Source organism: Lissotriton helveticus, chromosome 12, assembly GCF_964261635.1.
Source record: "Lissotriton helveticus chromosome 12, aLisHel1.1, whole genome shotgun sequence".
NCBI lineage: Eukaryota > Metazoa > Chordata > Amphibia > Caudata > Salamandridae > Lissotriton > Lissotriton helveticus.
The window spans coordinates 583,145,086-583,169,443 of NC_136073.1; the positions used below are offsets into that span (position 1 = coordinate 583,145,086).

General features: G+C 45.3%; 1 protein-coding gene across 1 annotated transcript in view; it reads right to left on the reverse strand.

Moving 5' to 3' along the window:
- The window catches only part of ADGRG5 (adhesion G protein-coupled receptor G5), a 251,096-nt gene that overhangs the window by 74,225 nt on the left and 152,513 nt on the right, over window positions 1–24,358 (reverse strand). Inside the window, 1 exon segment of the mRNA XM_078668837.1 lies at window positions 7,421–7,524. Within this exon segment, the coding sequence (XP_078524963.1) occupies window positions 7,421–7,524 (104 nt within the window).

The window sequence follows — 24,358 nt, forward strand, 5'->3', positions numbered from 1 at the left end:
TGAAAAATAGCCAACTTTGATCATGTTTTAAAACATCTTTGTTAGAGAATAGGCAAGCAAAGCGGTACTCAGGTGGGCCTCGCACCATCCCAGTACTCAGAGGACAGCTAAACATCCGATGAGCAATCCAAAGCCCAACTGACCTTGTTGTGACCTGGTGTGGGATCTGGTGGGGCTAGGGCATTTCCAACACCCCCAAAATTGATATCTGGCAACTCCAGTCAGGCCAATCCTGGGGGGCTGGGACAGGGTAAGCTATTGGGGTGGATTGATATATTTTCCATCATCAAATATACCACTATACTTCAATGCCCACTAGACTGTTTCAGGCTCTGAAGACAAGGAGGGAATAGGACCGTCTCAGATGTAATTAAATAAAGGAGGGATAAATCATTTCAGGAGTGTAAGACAGAGTTTAAAGTAGTGGATTCAGATAAGCTACAGTACCTGCAGCTTAGACACTGGGCACTATACTCTTTGGACAAAGAGGCAACCACAAGAGAACTGATGACAATAGAGAAAATCATTATGATCCTAGGTGCCCTAGGTGGCATGACCCTAGTTTCCTACAATTACAGATGCATGAAAGGGAATATATGGGCTATAAAGACAGATGGGCCAAAATCATTTGGTAGAGATATCACTCATGAGAAATGGGATGCTGGTGGAGTAATATGCCCAAAACATTCAGGAGTGTCCTCTCTAGTGATTCGGCCTACAAGATAGTGCACTAGTGGTAATTGACCAGGGAGAGGCTCCACCGTATCTATACCTCTGTATCGGGCACATGCTGAAGATGTGAGAGTGTAAAAGGATTGTTGATGCATATATGGGGCTCCACCCCAAATGTAAAGGTATTCAGTTAAGAGCGCTTGAGCCATATCAAAAGGGGTATTGGGATATCATAGTCCTAAAGCCCCAGGGACCATTCTGATGAGACTTGGGGTACCAATGATGGATACCATCAGAAACTGCTTGGAGAAAGCAATCTGAGTGTGAAGACTACAAAAGGAATAAGAAGAGAGTCCTTCTTTTATTTATAATCCCCCTCACTCACCAACCTGGTTGGTGACATGCTTCATCATCGGGGTCCACCCTGATAGCCGAATGCCATCAGGGTGTGCTTCGACACCTGGATTACAGTGGAGCTGGTATTTGTGTGAGTGGTGTAAACAAAAAGGTGTTAAAAATTGTCCTGGTATACTTGTGTGAAATATAATTTTATTCTCAAGCTACTAGACAATATTAAAAGAAAGTGTGTGGATACAATAAGGTATGTTATGACCATGTGTATCACTATGTGCTAGGTCTACATGTTTCAACCCGTCTGATGGAAAGTACCGGGTTTTCTTCAGGACCGTAGGAAAATGGGTGGTCAGGGCACACTAACGTCCTGCCAACACTTTTTTTGATACTGGAACCCAGGGGACTAGGAGTACTCTCCGTTCACTTTTGTGAATTTATTCCCTTACTCTCCTTATTGTTTACCAGTACCAATGATGGATCCCATGGGCACTGCAGATAGAATGCTACTTTGTCAACCATTAGGGGTTGCTAAGATACCCACAGCACTGCTTAAGAGGATACCCCTGGATATAGTACAATGGCTTTAATAAAATGTCAGAATTTCTAGGGAATAAGAAAATAACATGTCCGAACACACAGACAAAAAATTTTGCTAAGAGATGGTCCCCAATGATTTCTTATGTGTCCTGGATAGAAAATCTCTGATTCTCACCATCCACATTGAGAGCACTGCTGTTTTTTGATTGAGTTACAGGATGTCGGGGGATTGGAAGGTAGCCAGCAAGAATTGATGCGGGGGAAAGTGAGGTATCAATTTGTTCATTAAATGCTTGGAATATGCGCCAAGGGTTTTGAGATGAAGAGGAGGAAGCATGGGGAATTATTTTCAATGTCTATGTGGAATACATGTCTTTTTGTTGATATTTCTAAAATGTTAATAAAAAACGTCTTACATGAAAAATAAATTCTGATAGCTGTACAGTCGTGTGTACAAATGAAACAAAGTAAAATGGGATGAAGCAATTTAAAAAATGGAACACAATTCAGACCTAGGGTTGCCACCTGGCAATCTTTTCTTACTGGCATTAACAGTATTTTAATGCCCTTAATGCCCTGGCCAGTACAAAAATTAGGCAAATTACCTAAAGCAGCTATATTTCCCTCTTATTAGTACATCCTTTAGACAACAAATAAAAAAGAAAGAACTTTCAAATGTGTTTTAGAGCTCCTTTGTTGATCTCTGACTGATAATTAAAGTAAACCAAGGCAGAAAAGCCATGTTAAAAAAGAATACAAATAATTCATATAAAGTTCTATTTAAGGATCATGTCCAGCGATTTGCACAGGCTTAAAATGTGAACAAATGGCTGGTATATTTTTTCTGGGAAAGGTTGCAACCCTATTTAGGTCATGTCAAAGGGAACTATTTTACGTGGTGCCTTGTTTCTCTGCTCAGAGGAGATTAGTACATCTTCCCTGGCTGTAGTCAAGGGCCCAAATAGAGTGAAACAAAACGGGGCAAAACAAATTAAAAATAGAACATGCTCTACCCCCTTCAAAGGACCCGGGGACGCTGCTTGTGTGGAGCGGAAGGTTACTAGATGGCAGGGCTCAGCAGGGCCCTGAGACTTAAAATGCCAATAAATATCCTTGCAATACCGAGGGCCAGCAAGAATGGATCAAGAGCTATAGCACCGAGGAGGCTAGCAGAAGACATTACAACAATCTTTGAAACAGTAGGGTTTTGGTTGATCTTTCCCCAAAACGTTTCCACAGTGCCCTGTGGCCAGAGTTCTCGAAGGAACAAGGTGGACCATGGCTCCCCTCTTCCAGGGCAGATGTGCCCAGTAAAGCCCAGCAGACTCCATCAACAGACTTTGATGGCTGGAGCCTGCTTTGAGAGAGGCTGATCCATTTGGCCTGTATTTGGAAAAGACAAGGGCACCTGTCCTGGCTACTACGGCCCGTATCAAAAGCCTCTTAGTAGAAACAAGGGGTGAGAGGTTAAAGATACTGGCTCTTGAATTCATTTCTGAATCACCAAACTCCGACAGGGGAGAGAATTGAAGCTGAGAATGACTGTGCAATGGAGGATCAGAGCGTTCGACCACTGACTACTGTGGGGGTGGAGCTTTCAGTTGCAGTACACTTCTGGGTCACAGGTCGCAGCGCATATATAGTCTCGCTACGCTCAGTGCTCCCTGCCTGTAGTTTATTGGCTTTCTGTGCCATTCACTTCTTTCACTCGATTCTGCACACCTTGCCTTTATTTTTTACCTATCGCCATTTCCCTTGCAAAGGCCCTTCCTAGACTCCTTCATTTTTATTTGTGTTGTTTCCATTTGTTGGTCTACTTGTATTCTGGAGCATCCCTAACTGCATCTATTCCTTGGTCTCCAAGGTCTGGGATTTGTTGGGAGCAACATGGGTATCCAGGTTGACGTCTGCTCTGATGGCCGCATTGTCCGCAGGATTCTGGTAATCTTGTGGTGACTGATGGGGTTCAAGTCTCAGTATCTTTACTATACAGCACTCCTAACTGCCTGCTGACCTCTACCTCTTCTTGTACTTGTTGGACTTTGGCCCTTAGGGCAGGTTCACCCCTAGACTTTTTGCTTGAAATGGTGACCTGGCAATGGTGATTTTTGGGATTCTGCGCACTTTCACTGTGTCCCAGTGGAAAGTGCGTGCGCACTCTGAGTGCATGTGCTGAGCTAGGCCTGCCCGCCCATAGGAATGCATGGGGAATGTATGTGTCCCTGGTAGTTCCTGATGCGTGGGGTGTACAGGCTTGAGTCTGGTATGTGTGAACTCGTGAGAGTGAATGCTGCGAGATGGTGTATGCAGCATGTGTGTGTCTAGTAGGGAAGCGCCATTTCTAGACATGGCTGTACGTGTGCTGTGAGGGTGCTGGCGTGTGATTGGCTGGAGCTGGCTGGCATGCCAGGCTCCAGGAAGTCTGGATGGGTCTGCCCGGTGGTGAGTGGGAGATTAGCATGAGTGATGTGTGGGAGGAGTGTACCTGTGTCCTGGATGGGCTGGGTTTTCCCCACACAATGCTGGCTCCGCCCCCCTGTGGTGTGTCTAATGACTCAAGCCCTGCCAGTGAATAGAGAGGGTGGTTGAGGTAAACAGAGTACTCAAGAACCAGCTGCGACTGGTTCCGCCCCCACCCTGCACCTTCAGACAAAGGAAAATGGTGTATAAAAATGGGGCTGTGTCCCCACTGAAGTTGTTCTCTTCCAGGATCCTGAGGGGGCTGTTGCTGCTGCTGGGCCAGAGGACCGCCACTTGGGGTGTCTCCCTGCCTGGAGACCCAGTGAGCTGGCTCTGGGCCCAGCCTTGCCCCCCTGCCTGCCCAAGGACTTGCTGGAACTCTGCCCTGCTTGCTGAGGGCACCTGGGAGCACTTTATTCTGCTCATAGCGCTAGGAGCGCGCTATATGCCCTCTAGCGCTTGGAAGCGCTTTATTTTTGATTATAGTGCTTGGAGCGCTGTGATTATCTGCCTAGCGCTTGGGAGCGCGCCAATTGCTGTGCAGGTGCCCACCCTGCTCGTGGTGGCCAGATCGAGTGCCCACCTCGATTGGAGTGTTTATTTAAGAAAGCCGGTGCCCACCCGGCATTGCCCCGGTGATTTGCCGCTGTTTCTAGAATTTAACTCGAGGGAGCCCGGTAAACTCACCCCCCGCCTGGAAGTGCCGAAAACGGGCCGCCGCGCTGCCCGCGACGACCCGGAAGTGGTTGGCCGGCCGGCCAATCAGGGAGCTCGCCGACGGAAGTCCCGCCCCCGCAGCCGCGACCCGGAAGTCAGGAAGGCCGGGGGCAGGACAGAGAGTGAAGCCAGAAGCCGGCGTCTTTCCGTGTCCCCCCAGGCTCCCAAAGCGAGGGAGAGCCCAGGAGAGAGAGGGGAGAAGTGCTGCAGGGAGCGAGGCTCCCGTGTGAAGAGGAGAGCCCCGCCCGTCCGGAGGAAGCCGGTGAGTGGGGCCCCGGGGGCATTTCCTTGTTCGAGTCCCGAGTGGGGCCCCGACGTTGCCGGCAGTTCCTGGGACCAGTGGGAGATAGAGTCCCCCGTGAAGGACTTCACTGTCCGGCTGCATTTTCTTGCGAGCCCTGAGAGGCTCAAAGATGGCACAATTGTTTTATGAGCCCTGAGAGGCTCAGGGGGCACCAGTTGTTACAGAGCCCCGAGAGGCTCGAGCTGCCCCTTTGGTTTGTGTGGAGCCCAAGAGGCTCCTGGCCCACATCTGTTGCAAAGAGCCCAGAGAGGCTCAGGGGCAGTCCATTTGTTTAGAGCCCAGTGAGGCTCTGGAGGGCCACATTCATTTCTTAGGGCCCGGAGAGAGGCTCCAGGCGCCAAAGTTGTGTTGAAGAGCCCAGAGAGGCTCAGGGGGACATTTTGTTTCTGCAGAGCCTGTGAGGCTCCCCCATTGGCCCCACTGTTGTTTTTGAGCCCTGGCAGGCTCAAACATTGTTGCGCCAGTTGCCCAGCACTTTGTGGGCAACTGCTACGTTTAGGCCCCCCTGACTTTGGACACAGGGCGTTCTAGCCCCAGAGAGGCCAGTTGGCCTAGGGACAGTCACAGGTGGTGACTTACGTGAGTTTGGCGCAACTGTACTTTTTCTGCACCTCTGAATGTGTTTTTATGCGTCATGTGCCTTACACCTCTGAATGTATTGTGATGCATCATGTGTTTTCCTCCCTTACACCTCTGAATGAATGTTATGCATTGCATCATGTGTTATGTGCTTCCACCCCCACAGGTATTGTGATGTGTAGGTGGTTGTTTTCTCCCTAGTACAGGTGGTGCTAGTGAGGCCCTGGTTACCAGTGATTACTGGTTGTGTGCTATTTTGTGCTAAAGTAATGTTACATTCAAAGTGCTATTTTTGAAAGTGCTACTTCTGATTCCTGACAGTGGTCCAGGTGGCCCTGTCTTGTACATATCCCCTGTAAATTCTGCCCGTGCCTCTGGCACATTGTAAAGTGTGTGTTTTATCTAATGTGTTTTGGTGTAATACAAAGGCTATTTTTATATAACCTTGTGAGGAGTTTCCTTTGTGGTGGGCCTGGGTGTTGTTGCTGGGGTGCGTGCGCAAATACTTAACTTACATCGCCTCCAAGTTTAGCCTTGCTGCTCGCGCCACGTTACCTAGAGGGTGAGTAGGGGTTATCTTGGCGTGTAACTCCCTTGCCCTGACTTGGGAGTGGTGGTCTCTGACTGACTTTGGCGAAAGCCCTGGCCAGCCGGGGATCCCATTTCCAACAGTACTCATTTAGCCTTCGATCCACGTAACATCTGAAGGTGCGTGCATGGGAAATCCACAAGCGGATGATAGCCCACCTAGGGTTTTGTCAATATTGACCTGCAACAGCAAGCGCTCCTGTGCTTCCATCTCCCTTCCTCTCTCCTTCTCTGTTGAGGTATCACCCTGTCAGTACCTCCAGAGAGAGTCTGGGGCAGCCGTGATTTTCAGAAGATCTACATCTTCGGCAGAAGCTGGACTCTGAGCCTCGGCTGTTAAACTGAATGGATATTTTCTTATTCATGCCCTGGGAGAGCGTTTTAGTAGTGAGACATAATTGAACTGCCTTGTGGGTCACTGAAGCAGAAAGGCTATTCTCACATGCTGCAGCTTCACCTAGTTATATGGTGTGTGCTTATAATACTTTGACACTGGCAATAGAACCTATGGCTGATTGGCTTTACTTTGTGGAGTATTATGTTGCAGTGTCTTATAAAAGTACTGCCCTCTGGCCAGGCGCGGCCCTTGCAAGTAAGAGCGGTAGGGCCGGGGGGGGGGGGGGAGGAAATTTCGACAGAGGACAACAAGGGAAAATTAATCATTTATTTAATTTCCCCTCGTGGTCGTCTGGCAAATCCCGCCCAAACCTGGCCCCACCACTCTTTGCCTGCGTGGGCCGTTCCTGTCTCAGGCTAGGATGGTGGGATGTAGATGCCTATATCTTTAGTTTCCGTGCCTTCTCTGACCCCCGCAAACCTCCCTAAATACTAGATAACGTACGCCCCAGTTGCTTAAGAGTGCCCCATTGGTTGTTTGTTTACCGATGGACTAGGCATGGTTTATATACCTTGATTGCTTTAAAGTCAAGTCAATGTATACTGTGTGTGCGCACTAATATCTCTAACATTTCCTCTCACCACACTGTTAAGCTCTGCAACTGGAAACAAGATAAGAACCCCTCTGAGGCCATTCACCCACAAAACCAAAACGCTCCCACATAGGTTCGAAACAACACTCACCGCTCTTCCAATCGCACTCACCTCATGGTGGAGCTTGCTACCCATGTGGGCAAGCACTTGACTACCACTAGATTGGGGTAGAAAGTGCTATATAAATGCAACAAAACAATAAAATCAAATTCTTCATACCAGCAGCACAGCAAAGTAGGTCATGTGGTTGCACAGACACACTGTGAGGTTCGGCTGGTGCACGGTTCTACAGCCCTCCAAGCTCCAATTCCCTGGCAGGGCGCCTGTGGTAGAGAGTAAAATGAGTGAGAAAATGGCAGAGTTTGCAACAATGTACTGTACGAAATAAGCCTCTTTTAACCTCTGTAGCCAAGCAAGATCAGGTTGTTAACATCCAAGCCAGATCAAGAGAGTCAGAAAAAGAGTTGTTCACTAACGGGTGGAACAAACATGCTATGGTTTTTAATCATGTATTGAAAGGGTTTTTAAGGCAGATGGCGCACTGTGATTGACACAGATCTGAGCAGTCCAAGAAAGGCGTGGAAATACAATACTTCTAGCCTTTAACGAATGCCTAATTAACCTGCTAAAAGCTCTTGCAGCAAGCAAATCACACAAATGCCGTTTCAGTGACCAACCCAGGTGCAACTCTGGGTTCGCTGCAGAGTTTGCTTGCCTCAAATCAGCAGCTGTAACGGAAATGAAAGTAGAAATGTTTGACTAAATGTAAAGCGCAATATAAAACTACATTAGCGATTTCGAAGCAAGAGATTACCAGCCTGATTCATGAACCAAAATAGCGCCCGCAATAGCTGCGAAAATGCTATTGCGGGCGCAATTTCCCTAATCGGCATTCATCAAGAAAATATCCAACGCGCAAAAAAAAAATAGCGAATTCGCAAATAGATTCTCAGATTCCCGGCAGGAGTGCGCCAAACCACGGAGTCTGAGAATAAATGTTGCGAGTCCGCAATACAAGCGCAATCGGTATTCATGAAAATTCTCTAATAGCGAAAAACCACAAATTCTCTATTTGCTAGGCGCTAATTAAGGACAACCCAAAGCAGGTGGTAACCATAAAAGCCTTGAGAAATTTTTTGGAAAAACTGTTGGCCAATCAGGAACAGGTAAAGGCCTGACCAAACACACATAAGGAGATTTAGCAGCAGCAGTCGGAGTCTCACAATGCCAGGAATGTACATGCTGGTCAGGCGGCGAAGGCTACAGCGTGCAGCACGGAGGAGACGCAGAATACAGGACAGGATATTCCGCCAGCGGATCACCCTGCTGGGCCAAACCAGGGAGCAGATTTATGCTAAGTACCGGCTAAATGGGGAAATGATAATCCAGCTAATACACGACCTTGACCCCCTGATGCAGCACCCAACAAGGCGGACCAATGCTGTGCCTACACATGTACAGGTATTGTGTAGCCTGCACCTCCTGGCCTCTGAGAGCTTCCAGGGGATAGTAGCGGCTGCAGGGGGGATATCCCAGCCCACCATGTCACGCTGCCTCAGGAGTTTTGTTGACGCAATGCTTACCCAGCTACACCGACACATCAAATTTCCCACCAGCCAACAGGAACTGGACTTGACAAAGCTACAATTCTACAATGTGGCCCATTTCCCATCTGTGATAGGATGCATAGACTGCACCCACATCGCCATCTGCCCACCAGCTGCGACGGAGTACATGTACCGGAATCGCAAGTCCTACCACTCCCTTAACATACAGATGGTCTGCAATGCCAAGACATTCATAACTGACATTGTGGCCCAGTACCCAGGGAGTACCCATGACTCATTTATATTCCGGCACAGCGGCCTCCACACACGACTGGCCAGGGGAGAATTTGGGGAAGGACACCTACTTGGTAAGTAAATTTTGTCAACAATGTCACATTGCAATGATGTAGCTGCGCAGCACAGGCACTCACCCTCTGCTCCTCTCATTCAGGTGACAGTGGCTACGCCCTCCGGGAATACCTCCTCAACCCTGCTACACCACAGCAACGGCGGTACAATGTTGCTCACATACGGACAAGGAATTGTATAGAACGGACATTTGGCCTACTTAAGAGCCGGTTCCGCATACTGCACAAGACAGGTGGAGCCATGTACTACAGTCCTGATGTGTGATGCCGCATTGTGGCTGTCTGCGCAATATTACACAACATTGCAACCAAGCGCCGGATACCTGTAGAGATCTCTGGCAGTGAGTCTGAAGGGGACGACCGGCCACCAGCACACGTGCGTAATGCACGCGGGGAGAACCCAGCTGAAGGACACAGACGCCGCAACCACATCACTATGAACAGTTTCTAGAGCCCACACTCCCCTCACCCAACAAATCACAATTGCATGCGAATGTAAATAATGACAGAAGGCCCATGTATGATGTATGATTAAATATTATTGTTGAATGCACAATAATAATGTCATGTCTACATTCATCAAATTCCAGCAGTATTGCGCCATACTGCTCCTAACTAGACACTGGACATGCTTGTATCATCAGCATTTTCAAGGTAATTTACATTAAACTCAATTGCGCCTCCGGCGCGCAGCCCCCAAACGCCTCTCTGGCTCTTCCTCTGGGACGGCACGTGTCCCTGTAGTGGGCCTGCTGCTGCGGCGTAACACGCCAACCAGTGAGGCAGACAGGCTGCTGACACTGGAGGTGCCCTCACTGGTGTCGTCCCCCCCCACATTGCCTGTACCAGTAGGATGGAGTGCCAGCACAGCAGTGGTGACCTGCTCCAACACTCGTCCAACATCCTCAACGCATTGGATCAACTGCTGCTGATGCGCCAGGGACCGTCGTGAGAGCTGGGAGGTGGCATTCCCGATGATATAGTTGGAGCGGGTGTAGGCTGTCAGGCGCGTAAGGAGCTGCCGGTGGCGACGGCGGGCGGAGTTGCGCTGCGATATGAGTGCAGCAGTGTTGGCCTCCATGGCTGTCGTCATGCGCTCAATCCTCTCACCCACATTGGCCACATTGCGGCCAATGTTGTTTAGCTGCAGTTGAATGGCCCCTTGCCGTCTTGCCTGCAGTTGGTGTATGCGTAGCATCTGGCGCTCAATGCTCAGGCCTGGCATGCGCACAGCCATCCCCCTCCTGCCGCTGTGTGATGTGTTATGCTGGCGAGCCCTGACATGCCTGCTCTGCTGGCTGCCCACAGTGGGTGTGTGCACTGTCGCCACAGTAGCTGCACCAGATGTAGATGGTTCAGCTGGTGGTGGAGTTGTGGTTGTCAAAGGTTCAGCGCCTGATGGTGCTGGCGCTGTTGGTCTTGCCCTGCCTGCAGGGTTAGGTTCAGCTCCTGATGGTGCTGGCGCTGTTGGTCTTGCCCTGCCTGCAGGGTTAGGTTCAGCGCTTGATGGTGCTGGCGCTGTTGGTCTTGCCCTGCCTGCAGGGTTAGGTTCAGCGCCTGATGGTGCTGGCGCTGTTGGTCTTGCCCTGCCTGCAGGGTTAGGTTCAGCGCCGGATGGTGCTGGCGCTGTTGGTCTTGCCCTGGCTGCGGGGAGTGGTGCTACGCCTGATGGTGCAGGAGGTGTCAGTGTTGGCACCTCCTCGGCATCCTCTCGTGACTCATCAATAAGCAGCATGTCGCTGTCGCTGCTGTTGTCTGCGCCACCTGTGAGGGGAATTGGACGTACATTAATTGCATGTATCTGTCACACGTACAGTTGCTACATGCATGCTGGTTGACATTCCCTGCCTGGCTTTGGCATTGCTTATTTTGGGACATGTGAGGCTGCACTGGGGTTCTTTTACATTATGGGCAGACTACATGTCCCACAATGCTTTTGGGCATGACCTCATGTGCATTGTTTGCATGACTTGGGATGTATATGGGAGGCTATGGGGCCATGACCATTGTTAGGGGACAGGGTCGCTGTCGCATGCCACTTACCTTGGCTGTCTTGGCTGGCTCGGGATGAGTCCAGGTTCGTGACACCTATGCACGCCTCTGTCTCCAGGGTGTCCTCCACGCGGTCCTCCATGGGGGTATTGGGAGGGACAGTAGGTTCTCCGCCCCCAGTAGCATATGTCTCGCCCAGCCTCTCTGCCACCCTCTCCTTGGCACGACCTCGGAGGTCGTACCACCTCTTTTTTAGCTCATCCAGTGACCTGTGTGTCACGCCCACAGCGTTCACTTTTGCAGATATCCCAAGCCAGATTCGACGTCTCTCCATCTCCGGCACCCTCCTGGAGTCCTTCCCAAATAGTTTGGAGTGGTTTTCAACCACTCCCTCAATGAGGTGCTCCAACTCCTGCTCAGAGAACTTGAGCTTCCTCTTGCGCCCGGTGTCACTGGGCCCTGGTGCAGACTCCTCTGACATTGCTGCTGTCGCAAATGGGTTAATTTAGCAACTTTGGAGGTGTCCTGGTAGGAGCTCTGTTCAGCTGCAGCCTCATGATCAGCCTCACAGTTCTGAATGGGGGTGGGAACTGCCTGCTTCCTGGTTGTGATGTCATCACTGTGCTCGAAAAGCGACTTCCCGTTTTAGCGATCTCGCTACTAGCGAGATTTCGCTAACGGGGATTTGCGATGGCGCTAAATAGAGACGGATGATCTGGGTAATAGCGATTTTTCTGCGATTTTATTTTTGCGCTATCGATTTTTGCGGCCTTGTGCGATTCGCATTATTTTATCGCTAACTATGATGAATTCCGATCTGCGACTTTCGATTTGCGATTCGCTGTGAATCGCAAATTGAGAGTCGCAGATTTCTTTTTTCATGAATCAGGCTGTATATCTGTCAAAAAAATACGCAAACCTGGTGAGAGAATTTTTTAGAGTAATAGAGGATTTAAAGCCACCTACCGCACTTCACACCTCTATTCCTCCTTCGCAAGACCTATGCAACCTGCTATCACATTTCTTTTTGGAAAATAATGATACGATAATGGCTCAGATCACCCACGTATTTATAGTAGCTCCTGTGAGGCCACCACCTGAGACCACAGAACCCACCAGTCCTCACAGGTTGCTACAGTTTAAGCAAATGACCTCACATGAATTAAAAGGAAGTGTTGCTTAGAAACCGCTTGTCAGTTTCTCCTGAAGATCTTTGTTCAGCTAAAATAATGAAAGTATTGACCATCACCCTGTTGGCTTTTCTATCACCACTACTTAACAGCCCTTGGTAACGATGCGGTAGCAGAACATCATCTGCTACAGAAATTGCATCATAACTATTGTTTACAAAAAAGTCATCCAATTGGAGTCAAGAATAGAAAATATACATCCGATGGGCCAACATTTTTTGCAAGTGGTATTTAGCACACAATATGTATCTCATATGATACTTCTGTATGTAATATTCTATCAGACAACCCCTTACAACAAATTGAAGTTCCACCAATTTGGAAAACAACCATGATTAGGCTAGGGCCGGACTAGCCACTTATCTCATTGGCCATTATCCTGGAGGGACTGGAGCCACGGAGACAGTTGGTGATGGCTCACGGTCACCACTATCTCTTCTATCACTCTCTTGAGCTCTCCGGGGTTTATTACATTAGACATAGTGGGTGCATAAACAGCTAGAGGGGGGAAAGGGGAGCGAGACAGAGAAAGAGAGTGAGGGAGGGGTGAGGGAAAAGAGCAAAAGTAAAGGGAGAGGACTGCGAGAGATCAGAGACAAAGGGAAATAAGAGAAAGGAGAGAAGGAAAACCCCAGAAAATGGATGGGGGAAAGAAAGAGAGAGGAAGAATGAGCAGGTTGGTTTCAATTTTGTTGAAAGGCTGCCTTCGCCTGACACTGGAGTAAGCATTTAATATAAATACCTTCTATCTCCATAAGTGAGCCCAACAAATTTCATCCAACCTTGTTACCACCATATTTTGACAAAACACTTGAACAATGAGTTTTCTCACAGGTGTTGGCCTTTATCAAAGGTAATCAAATGTTGCAGCCTATTCCTACATCTATGCTGATGACACCCAGCAGATCTTCAGACCTACCCCAGTTATGCCTCCTAAGACATCTGCTCTGTCACATGAGACACATCTTACAGATGACTTGGCCACCATCAGCTGGTGGATTTCATCCAACTCCCTGAAGCTTAATCTGTTGCAGTCTGAGCCCCTGCTCACTCGGAAAATTCACATTAAATGGAGTCCAGCTGTATAATACGAAATCATGGGCCCCTGTCTTAAGCCGCCAGCAATATTGTCATTACTGGTAGCAGGAAAAGGAATCATATCTCCCCACACTTTTCCTAGGCCGCCTATAGAGAGTTTATCTTCTTTAATCTATCGAGCCTTAACTAATTTTATGATGGCCAAACTAGCTCTTTAAAGGCCGCAGCATAGTTCACTATTTACCCATCAATGGTTACTGAACCTCACTAAAACCGAGACTGGAACCTTAGGCTTTTTCTGTGGCTGGAGCAAAGGCCTGGGATAACCTGCCATTGGATTCCCATGCTCTTGCTACCCTCCAGCTCTTTCACAAGACACTAAACCCGCTAGTATTTGTTTACTGGGCCCGAGCAGCTCTGATTTGTTTTGTCATTCTTCTATATTATGTACTTATGGAATTGTGTTTTCTGTCAGTCTTCTAAATGAGTTGAGTAAGTGAGATCTTTGTCAGCAGGGATGGGTTGAATTAGAGAGTCTTGGAGCCGGCACTAAGAAGTCTCACCTACATCTCTGAATTGTACACAACTATCCTTCTTAAGATGGATGCCGAAATGCCTGCTTGCCATGAAGGTAGTGCATGGGTGTGACCCTCTGAGGACAGAGCTCTTAGACCCTTAGTAGGAATGACCTTTTATTTTCGAATGGCCAGTAACAACAGTGATGTTATCAGTGCAATTATGAGATCGGCAGTGTTTACACAGATCTCTTTATTTCGTCTGTGTGAAAATCTAGGGGAATTGGAGGAATTGCCATGGGAATCGGACTCAGAATTCCACATTTGACGGGTAATTGCTCATTTTGAATGGGTCTATTAGGTAACATTACTGGGACCTTGAAGGATGGGGAAAATCCAGAAATGTATCACGCCCAATCTTAGGGGACGATTTCGATGGCAGGCGGGTCCGATCCACCTGCCATCCTGACTAGAAAGACCCCCCGACATTTTATGATGGCTGGGGGGTCCACGGCGGACGGAAAGACCGCCCACGCCTTTTCCGCCGGTCAACTCGTCAAGCAGCATAAAACATGCTTAATATGGTGGCGGTGTCTGGAAAACACCGCCATCCATATTACGATGCTGGCTGTGATCAGCCTTTCCATGGCAGCATTGCCGCCATGGAAAGGCTGGTGGTTCCTACTGTTGGGGGCCCGTTGCGGGCCCCCAGGGTGTTGGGTGAAGGGGGGCACACCTAAGTTTGCATGTACAATGTGGCAGGCACTGAGCGGTGCCTGTCACATTGTGCATGTCAAAGCACGACATGTATTTTTTACATTGCGGTGGGTGTTGCTTGCAGCACCGCCCATCGCAATGTAAAATATACAGGATGCGCCCGCCACACAGGCGGGCGCATCATAATTGGTTTGGCGGGGCCGCCGCAACTATGGCGGGCGGTCCCTTTTGCAGCTGCGATTTGCAGCTGCGATGGCAGGTAGACTTTGTCCGCCCACCATCGCAAACGGCCCCATAATGAGGTCCTTAGAGTAGGGTGACCAGGTGTCCCGGATTTCCAGGGACAGACCTGTTCTTCACCATCAGTTCCATCAAAGTTCAATAACTTTAGGACATGTACCAATTTTCAGAGTGACTCAACTGAACACAAAGAGAGGCAAGTTTTCATGTATACCTGTGCATAATTAGTTAGCACTTCCTAACAAAAAGCTATTAGTCAACACACATGCTGCAGTGTAGAAAAAATGTATTCAATTCCCCCAGTCGCTGCAAACTTGTAGTCCTACTTCTATGTTTGTGTAATGTCATGGCTAATGTTTTTTCCAAATTTGTGAATCCTATGTTAAAGTCACCTATGGTAAAGCCACCGAATAGTGTGTCCTCCTCCTTTCCTTGACGACTGCTGATGATAGCTGCTGCAGAACTATGCTCGTGCCCGCCCAATGGTTCATAAGCAATTGAGGTTCTTTTCATCATATTTTCCCATCTTCATTGCTGCCAAGGTTTCAGATTGCTATGTGTGACATTTTCAAAATTTCTGTGTAATTATGAGTGACATTTCAATGACTATTAGTGACACTTTCTCATAAGCAATGAAGATGAGGAAAACGTATAAATATCAGAAATTACACCTATTTAAGCTACGAGAAACTCTAAGCAGATCTTAAAACTGCTGCAAAGCACCATAAATGGAAGGGCACTAACCGGAGACTGTGAGTGACACTTTTTCTTGAGCGGAGCGAATTCAGTCATGTCCATATAACTAGTTCAATTTCACAAATGACTTTTTGTTTGAACTGTTATGATCTCTAAGTGAAAGTTTGAGAAAAAATCTACAGCGCTTAGAAATGGGAGGTAAGCGCTACAAATCACTGAATTAAAAATAAGTTCCAAAAGTGTGGATCATTTTCCAAATTGCAGAGTAGTCAGTTTATGGTAATTTGATAAAATACACTACCTAATGTACCCATCAGTTGAAAGTTTACATGCCACGGCAAACTGTGACACATCTACTTGCAACAGCTGGAGCTGGGGAAGAGGAACATGCGTTAGCATTAATCTTTCTTCTCAGCTACTTGTGATCAAGGTGCTAAAAATGTGTCATTAATGCATTTTAATGTGATGATGCGGACCACCATATTAAAATGCGTTAGTCTAACACATGATGCGTGGTACTTGGCAGGGCAGCATCTTGGAGACTACGGAACTGTCGGCTAGCACGCTGTTAGTGGGGTTCTCTGGAATATTTGGATGAAGAATCCTTATTCAGTCCTGTCAGCCTTCTTTGGGAACTTCAAGTGCCGCAGCTGCTTTTATATTGGCCGCAAGGGCCCTTCAGGGGGCTGTATCACCTCTCCACCTTCCTGTCTCCTTCTGGAGTCAGAGTGAATCTTTGCCTGTTTGTTGGGGAACTAGTGAACCGCGCAGGGGGAGAGAGGGGTGAAGGTGGTTCTGCTGTTGCCTGTAATTAACGAAGCAAGCCCCTCAAGACATGCAAATCCTGGCCTGTTCAAACTCTAAAGACGCAACACTGGTTGCTGGTGGTGGTGGGACCGCAATCTCCCTTTGGAAGAATTTACTCTCCCCGACATTGATGTTGTCTTTAATAATACGATTGTATTAGATCGAAGTCAAGAACAGTTAGATGGATTTAGTTCAACTAAAAAAAAAACATCTATGAAATTATCTTGTAATACTCCCAACATGAAATCTGGTGGTGGATCTGACTTGTCTGATACCCCTGTTATTGAGTTTCGTTTCCAAAATAATCCTTCTGGTAACCTTTCCAATATTCAGAATCTTTGTATTGTCTGGAAAGAATTATATCCTCTATATTAAGTTTACTTGAAAAATCAACAAATAACGCGAAGCATATATTAGATGCTCTATCTGCAATTTTGCAAAAGTTGGCTGGAAAACAGGAGTTTACCTGCACAGGAGTATGCCCCAGAATTGTAATCAAAGTTTAGAGATTTCGGTTCACAAGTGGGTGAACCGTATTGCTTAAAAATGGAAAAGAGTGCAAGGTCAAGCACTAAGGGGTCTTAGATATTTTCTTTAAATAATGTATCTGCAAAACCTATGCTCGAAATCCCTATAAAAGATGACCTTCATCCAGGCCTGAAATTGTGATTTACGTAGTCTATCAAGAGAAGGGAAAAAAGCAAAATAAAAAAGTACCTATGTTGGAAAACAGCAGAAAAAATCTGACAAGAATGCGTTAAGAAAAGATGATGGATAAATAAAAAGCGTGCCTGAATGTGATTCTGATGTGCCCTTCCAATCATTAAATCAAATTGATTCATCTGTGGAGATGAGCCAAGCGGAAATACCTCCCCGTCGAAGACGGGCCCATTGAGCTCTGCAAGCTGTGCAAATTGGTTGCTTTCTCTAGTACCCTTAACCCCCAAGCCAAGGTGTTCACCAATGTACTAAAACTGAAACCTCTAACTGTTTGCCTGAGTTAAAAACTACTAATACTTCAGCTGTTCCGTCCAAACTAGATCTTATTATTTTGTTAGATAATCAAGTATTGCCAGTGAATAGATAATTCTGATGAATTGTTTGATACCAGAGTTTTGAAGATGGTCTGCTGTAGCGATATACAGCTAGCTCACTCTCTAGATTCAGCTCAGGGTACAACAACAAGTGTTACATTTACTTCAAAAATAATGTTCAGTTAAACAAAAAAACTAATTGATTTTTTTCTTTGTCGGGGCATTGGCGTTGTCCCGTATTCTTATGGGAATAGGCTTTCAAAAAACTTGCAGTTGCACGGCTGTGAGCATTATGATGGGTCAGTTGAAAGAGATTTCCCAAATATTGCTCCATGGGGCTAGGTAGGAAAGATGGTAGTTTCAGTGGGAGAAGGAGGAAGGTGAGTTTCTTTCTTTGATCAGGTTACAGACAGGAAGATGCCAAGTGAAGATGATGCCAGCCATTGGGACTGGCTCGCGGGTGCACTTCATAACAATTGTCTACTGGGATGCCACCTAAATTATCGTAGGTAACACTGGCTAGCGGTGATATCCTATAACATGGCAGGCTTTTCTCATGATAGGAATAAATTAGATCTGCTAGTCTGTCTTGATGCTGATATAATTTGTATCCAGGAAACATGGTCTATTAGTAATTATCAGGTTAGTAACTATTATGCGTCAAGTTGTCCAGCAGCTCCCTCTAAAAGGAGCCATGCAAGTGAGGGGATTGCAATTTTATTATCTAATAACATTGCCTTGTCTTATAACTTTCACTTTCATACCTCAAATGTAATGCAATGTGTAAAGATATGGAGAAAAATTGATAAAGAGTTAGATAATCTCTTCTTGTATTTGGTAAATACATACATTTCCCGATTGAGCCTCTTCACATTTGGTTAAATCATTATCTGTGTTTATATTACAGAGTGCTGAAGCAGATCACTGCAAACATTTAATTTTGGTAGATAATCTGCATGCAAAGTGTCTGGCCATGCCTTAAGAGTTTTTGTGGATTTAAAGAGAATAGGCTCTTAATATTGCCCCAGCGATATTTCCAAATAAAATAAAAACGGACTCACGTGGTAGTAAACTCTTGCAGAAATTAAGAAAAGCTGAATATCTATTTGTGAATAGGAGACTAGACAATGATATCCCAGCAAATATACACATACTTTGATCAGGGGTCCTTCTCTTTCAGACTACCAGATAGTATCTTATTCCGATGTTCTTTTTATGTCCGATTTGAATATAATTGACAATTCTTACAGCAATCATAAAATACTCACATTTCACTTAGATTTTCAGTTAGATGAAGTAAATCTTTGAATGCTTGGAACACAACTTAATGAGAGTGAATAAGAGAAATGGGAGGACGCACTGGAACCTATTGAAACTAGCAGACTTAAAAGGAAGGGTTAAAGGAAGTCACATCTGACACAAGAGTTTTGAACTTGTATCCACTTATACTATTTAAAAATAATATGGAGTCTCTTTTGGGCAAAACCGAATCTCAAGATGTTAACAGACAATGAAAGAAATTGTTCTCTGCCATACTTACCTAAAATAAGGTAATTAATACCAGATAGTATCTTATTCCTATGTTCTCTTTCTGTCCGATTTGAATATAATTGACAATTCTTACAGCAATCATAAAATACTCACATTTCACTTAGATTTTCAGTTAGATTAAGCATATTGCCTCTACGATCCTTCACCAGCTCCTGGACAACCCCGCCCTCTCCTAAGCAGTGCCCGGCATGCTCTTGTGCCGAGGAAAGTGATTTACATGTGGTCCTGTTTTGCACAACTTACAAGGCAGCTAGGAAACATTGGCTCCTTCCACCTATAAGAAACCTTGGTTGTAAGGAGTATCTCCCGATGTACAGAATTTTAAAAACCGATGTTTCAAGTCCAATTGTTTTTGCACTAGCAAAATTTCTAACCAATGTCTGGTACACCCGCACCCGTATCTTGAAGTCGCAGGTTCCCATTTAATTTTAAGTCTATAAATCTAAACGTGACTTTAGCAGTTTTTTATAGAAATTAATAATTTTACAATGTATAAATTTGTATTGATTGTGGATGATTTTATAATGGCTGTATATGTTTTATTGTACATCTTTGATGGCCATATGGCCGAAATAAAGATTGTTAAAGTAAAGTAAGTTAGATGAAGTAAATCTTGGAATGCTTGGAACACAACTTAATGGGAGTGAAAAGAGAAATGGGAGGACGCACTGGAACCTATTGAAACTAGCAGACTTAAAAGGAAGGGTTAAAGGAAATTTCATCTGACACAAGAGTTTTGAACTTGTATCCACTTATACTATTTAAAAATAATATGAAGTCTCTTTTGGGCAAAACCGAATCTCAAGATGTTAACAGACAATGAAAGAAATTATTCTCTGCCATACTTACTTTAAATAGGGTAATTAATACATTACTTTGAAGAGAATATATTTACTTCTCTAATGAAAGGAATAGAATAATTAACATTTTAAAAAGAAGAGCAAGATTGAAGGATTCCCAGAAGATATTTAACCTTGTAAAAAGATGAGCGAGATTGAAAGCTTCACAGAAGAAACAGCAATGCGGCCATAAATGTACTGAATTACATGAGGCCGTAATAGCAAAGGATAGGAGGAAATTTTGGATGATTATCGAGATGAAAGCAGCATTAGGGCAAGACCGATGCTAATCCCAATTAATGAAGGGGATTGAATCAACTGTGCATCTGAATGATATGCTCCAAATCTCACAGTTTCAGATGCTGTGCCCCCTACTGTCTCCAACCCTGATGCTAAAGCCAATATTGATCCCCCCCCCCTTACAAAGGAAACAGAATGCTTCATCCGGGGTGATAGAGCCTCAATTTTATTACAGCGTTTAACAGGGTGAATAGCCACATGTTATGGTTAAAATAACAGAGTCTAGGAATTCCAGTGAACTGTATAAGATTAATTGTAGTCTTACATTGTAATACTTGGTGTCAGATATTTGCGGGGGGGGGTGCTCAAGGCCTTTAGACTAGGATTCCTACACTTAATTAATCGAAACAGGGTTGCTTGTTGGCTCCACTATTATTTTCACTTTATATTTATGATCTCACCCTGACAACAAACCCTTACCTGGGGAAAATCTTTATAGCAACTTAAATGATAAAAACCATATTCAACATATCTCTAGTAAAGCAATTTCCGATGGTAATGGTTTAAGAACTTTTAATAATGTTTTGGGCTGTCGGCACTTTGTTCATTTATTGATGATATTTTGTTTAAAAATTCCTCCAACCCTTTTCTTTCCTCTAGAAATAACTGAAATGAAAAAGTGGACCTTCATAGATTCAGTAGAGGGTAAGATTTTATGTAAACTGTGTAACTTGAATACAGTAGCTACTGTGCAGACTCTTAGATTGGAATTTGGCTTGAACAGCCCTTTCACTCAGGCGCTACCAGCAATGGTTGGCTGGGGTCACGCTTGCCTAAAAGTGAGGCTTGTATACTAAGAAAGTTAATATGTTGTGAAATGTTTGCTAGAAGGAAAGAAATGTTGATCTTTTTATAGAAATTTAATATATGCCTAAGGAAGTTTCGAACTGAAAAGGATACACTGGAGGAGATGTCACTAAACACAGTTAAAGTCTATTGAAAGACTAGCTGGCACATGCTTCAACAATGCCATTTGTGATTCCTTATTAGCGAAAAATAAGGATTCGCTAATAAGGAATAGCAAAAGGCTATGCATGTAGAAATCGCTTAAAAAATTGTGATTTCTAAACATTCCTTAATTGCGACTCGCAAATTGCGAGTCGCAATTGAGGAATATCTCCCCATTCATTCCTATTGGCCTAGAGGCCTGTAGGAATGAATGGGGAGACATTCTTAATTTGCGATTCTCAATTAGAGAATCGCAAACTGAGAATGCAATTTCAAGGGCGCCAGGGTGTCAAAAGGACACCCTGCTGCACCCCTGAAATCTGCAAATGAGTACATCTTGCACACACACATGCCCCAAGGGCATGTGTGTGTAAAATGGAACTTATGCAAAGTTTTTGCAAATTACCATGAAGTTCAACTTCATGGTAATTTGCTCCCCCTATTAGCGAAATCGCAATTTTTTTTACTTTAATGCATTGCATTTAAGGAATTTAAATTTGAGATTCCTTAAATGCAATCGCAATTTAAGTAATCGGAATTTAGAGATTACTTAAATTGCGATTTTTGCATTTGGGATGATGCATCCCAAATACAAAAATATCGGTCCCAAAGGGGCAGATTCTGAGAATCTGCCTGTTTGGGACAGGTTTTTGCTTTGATGCATGTGGGCCTAGATCTGTTCATCAGTGCGAGTCTAAACTCTGATATCTGTTTAAAAAAAGGTAAGATATAAATTGTTTCTTTTTATACTTTCAACAGACCGCACATGAGAATGACTATAAGAATCTGTGAACTTTGTAATAATGGTATTAAAGATTTAAATCAAGTAATTGTTATATGCACCAGGTTGCATGTTTCCCGTCGACGATTTTTAATACCTCTTTAGACATTCTAATGCATTTTCAATAGATGAAGCACAACTGTTAACAATGAAAGGAATTGCTTTAAAATGTTTCCATTTTCTAAGAGTTTTAAGAATTTGTATTAAATTGTATTAATTGTTTATGCTATATTGTGTGGAACTCGTATGAGTTCCAAATCACATAATAAATTTGAACTTGAATAGTATGTAAAATCCGGTTGGGGTCACTGAAATGTGTAGTAAGTAATTTGGCCTTCAGCATATTGATTGAGCTGACCAATAGATTTGGATATTCAGTGGCTGGACAAGTCCATGGTCTGTGTGTATGTTTGTGCATGTGCACCTTTCCTTCTTTTGTGGTAATGTGTTTTAACACAATTGAAAATGTTCTGGCCTCTAGCAACTTGTAACATCAGTCTGTACTCACAGAGCTGCTTTTGGCTCGGAGAGCCAAGCAGAGTGTGAGTTGAACGCACTGATGGTCCTGGGCTGCTTAGGACTCCATGTCACTTTGTCATATATTTTTAACACTTATTTTATCAGTGTAATCTACACACTCTGACAACTTGATATAGCAATGCCTCAATTTGGATGTCTTTTTTAGGTTCGGGCTAGGGGCAGCTTTAATTATCTGTTGGCAAGACCTATTGTGTTCAATAAATGCACATATATTTGTTAGGGCTGTAGGTCAGTCCCTTGAAAATGATTGGATGGCTTTGTTGTCTCTTTCAAATGTCTGCTCTTGATTTGATTAGCCTTGTATTTGTCCCTGGCTGAAAGCATTGTGGTGTTGCACTGTTTGATTCAATGAGTTGTATGCTTCTACTGCTTACTTGAGAGGACTGTTTTTTGTTTTATTTTCAGCACTCCTTCGGAGTACATGTGTATCCTTGCCCTCCTCTTGCTTTGCCTGTATTCTCTGTGTCGTTATTTGCATGCCCTTTTTTTTCTAGTTTTGCTTTTTAATTTACTGTTCTACTGTGGCCCTCTGCCACGTTTGAATGGTAAATTAAAAACGACTGTCTGCGTCATGGTGGATATACATACTTGCATCACAATGCACATCATGATGCATGCATGTGCATCGAAGGCCATCTTGAAATGGATTTTATTTATTACGAATCCTATTTCAGTATTGTTAGCTGTGAATGCATCTTCATGCATGTGCAGATGTACAATTGGCAAAATAAATTAGTTAAGCCAATTATTCGGCTAAGCATTAACCCATTGTCTTTGCCAATACTTGTTTTAGATTTCTTGTACACTGAAATGGCCCATTACAGTCTCAGGGCCTGATTACAAGTGGCTCAGGTCAGGTGCTCCATCGAGGAGTACTTAACTGGTGATGTCCCACATCTACGCTGCCTGGCGGCCTGTGGGCCACACGACACTGGCCCTGTGGGGGAGTGTGCATTCCACCATTGATGATCGGCAGCACGCCTCAGTTTGTTCCCGTCACCTCATTGCCTGCGATCTATGAGATCTTGACTGAGGCCAACTTTGCTTACCCCTGGCGGCCGTACATTACCCACTTGTTCTTTTGCTACCACGCTGCCTGCAACGGCCCTGTTGCCTCCTGTCTGCGACCTCATTGGCCCCTGCCGCGTGGCCGTGCCTGAATCTGCGGCCACACCCACCTGCTCTCCTCACCTGGCGCTGTGTGGCCTACTTTGTCAATGGCATGGGCTGCGGCACCCATGCTCAGGTGGGTGGAGCTTCACACCCGTGGCTCGATTGCTGCTCAATACTGCTGCTGCTGCCTGGAGCATGTCTCTCCTGGAAAAGGGGAAAGTCAAGAGTGTCTGCTAGAGCCGGCTACTGGCTCCTGAAGGTGAACTACCCACGCAAGCCTGCACAAATTGATCAGACCACGAGGTCAGCTGTGATAAATTTGGCTGCAGAAAGTGACCTGGTTTGCGTGGGGAACAGAAGCTGCAAAGTGGAGTGTGGCCTGTAATAGAATTTGTGTACTAATTTCCTGCTAAGTTAATTCTGTAATCCCAGTCTGCTACCACATTGCTCCCACATATTCACTGCATCTGCTTATGATTAGTGAAGCCGGCAATAACATCACAGCACCGTAAAGGAAAAAAAAGAAAGAAGAAACTCATCAAAGGTTAAAGACCCGCCAGTATGAGTGTGGCAGGACAGGAGCAAAATCAACAACATCAAGCATGCACTTACCCTACACACATGCCTCTGTGACACCACTACCACCCGCAAACCTAGGTGGCGTTCATGGGTGGGGCATCTCGAGTACTATTTCTGCTCGACACAGGAAACAGATGGAGCCATAAAAAGATCATTACTTCTACACTTCGGGGTGCAGAGCTGTATGAGCTATTTGATACACTACCAAACACTGGCGGTGACACAGACTTTGATGCCGCAGAGAGGGCTCTAAACCAACACTTTGATCCTCAACTCAACCCTGATTACTAATGTTTTAAATAGCGCCAAGCCTCCAAAACGAGCACTGAATTGGTTGATATGCTCTGCACTCAATTAAGGAA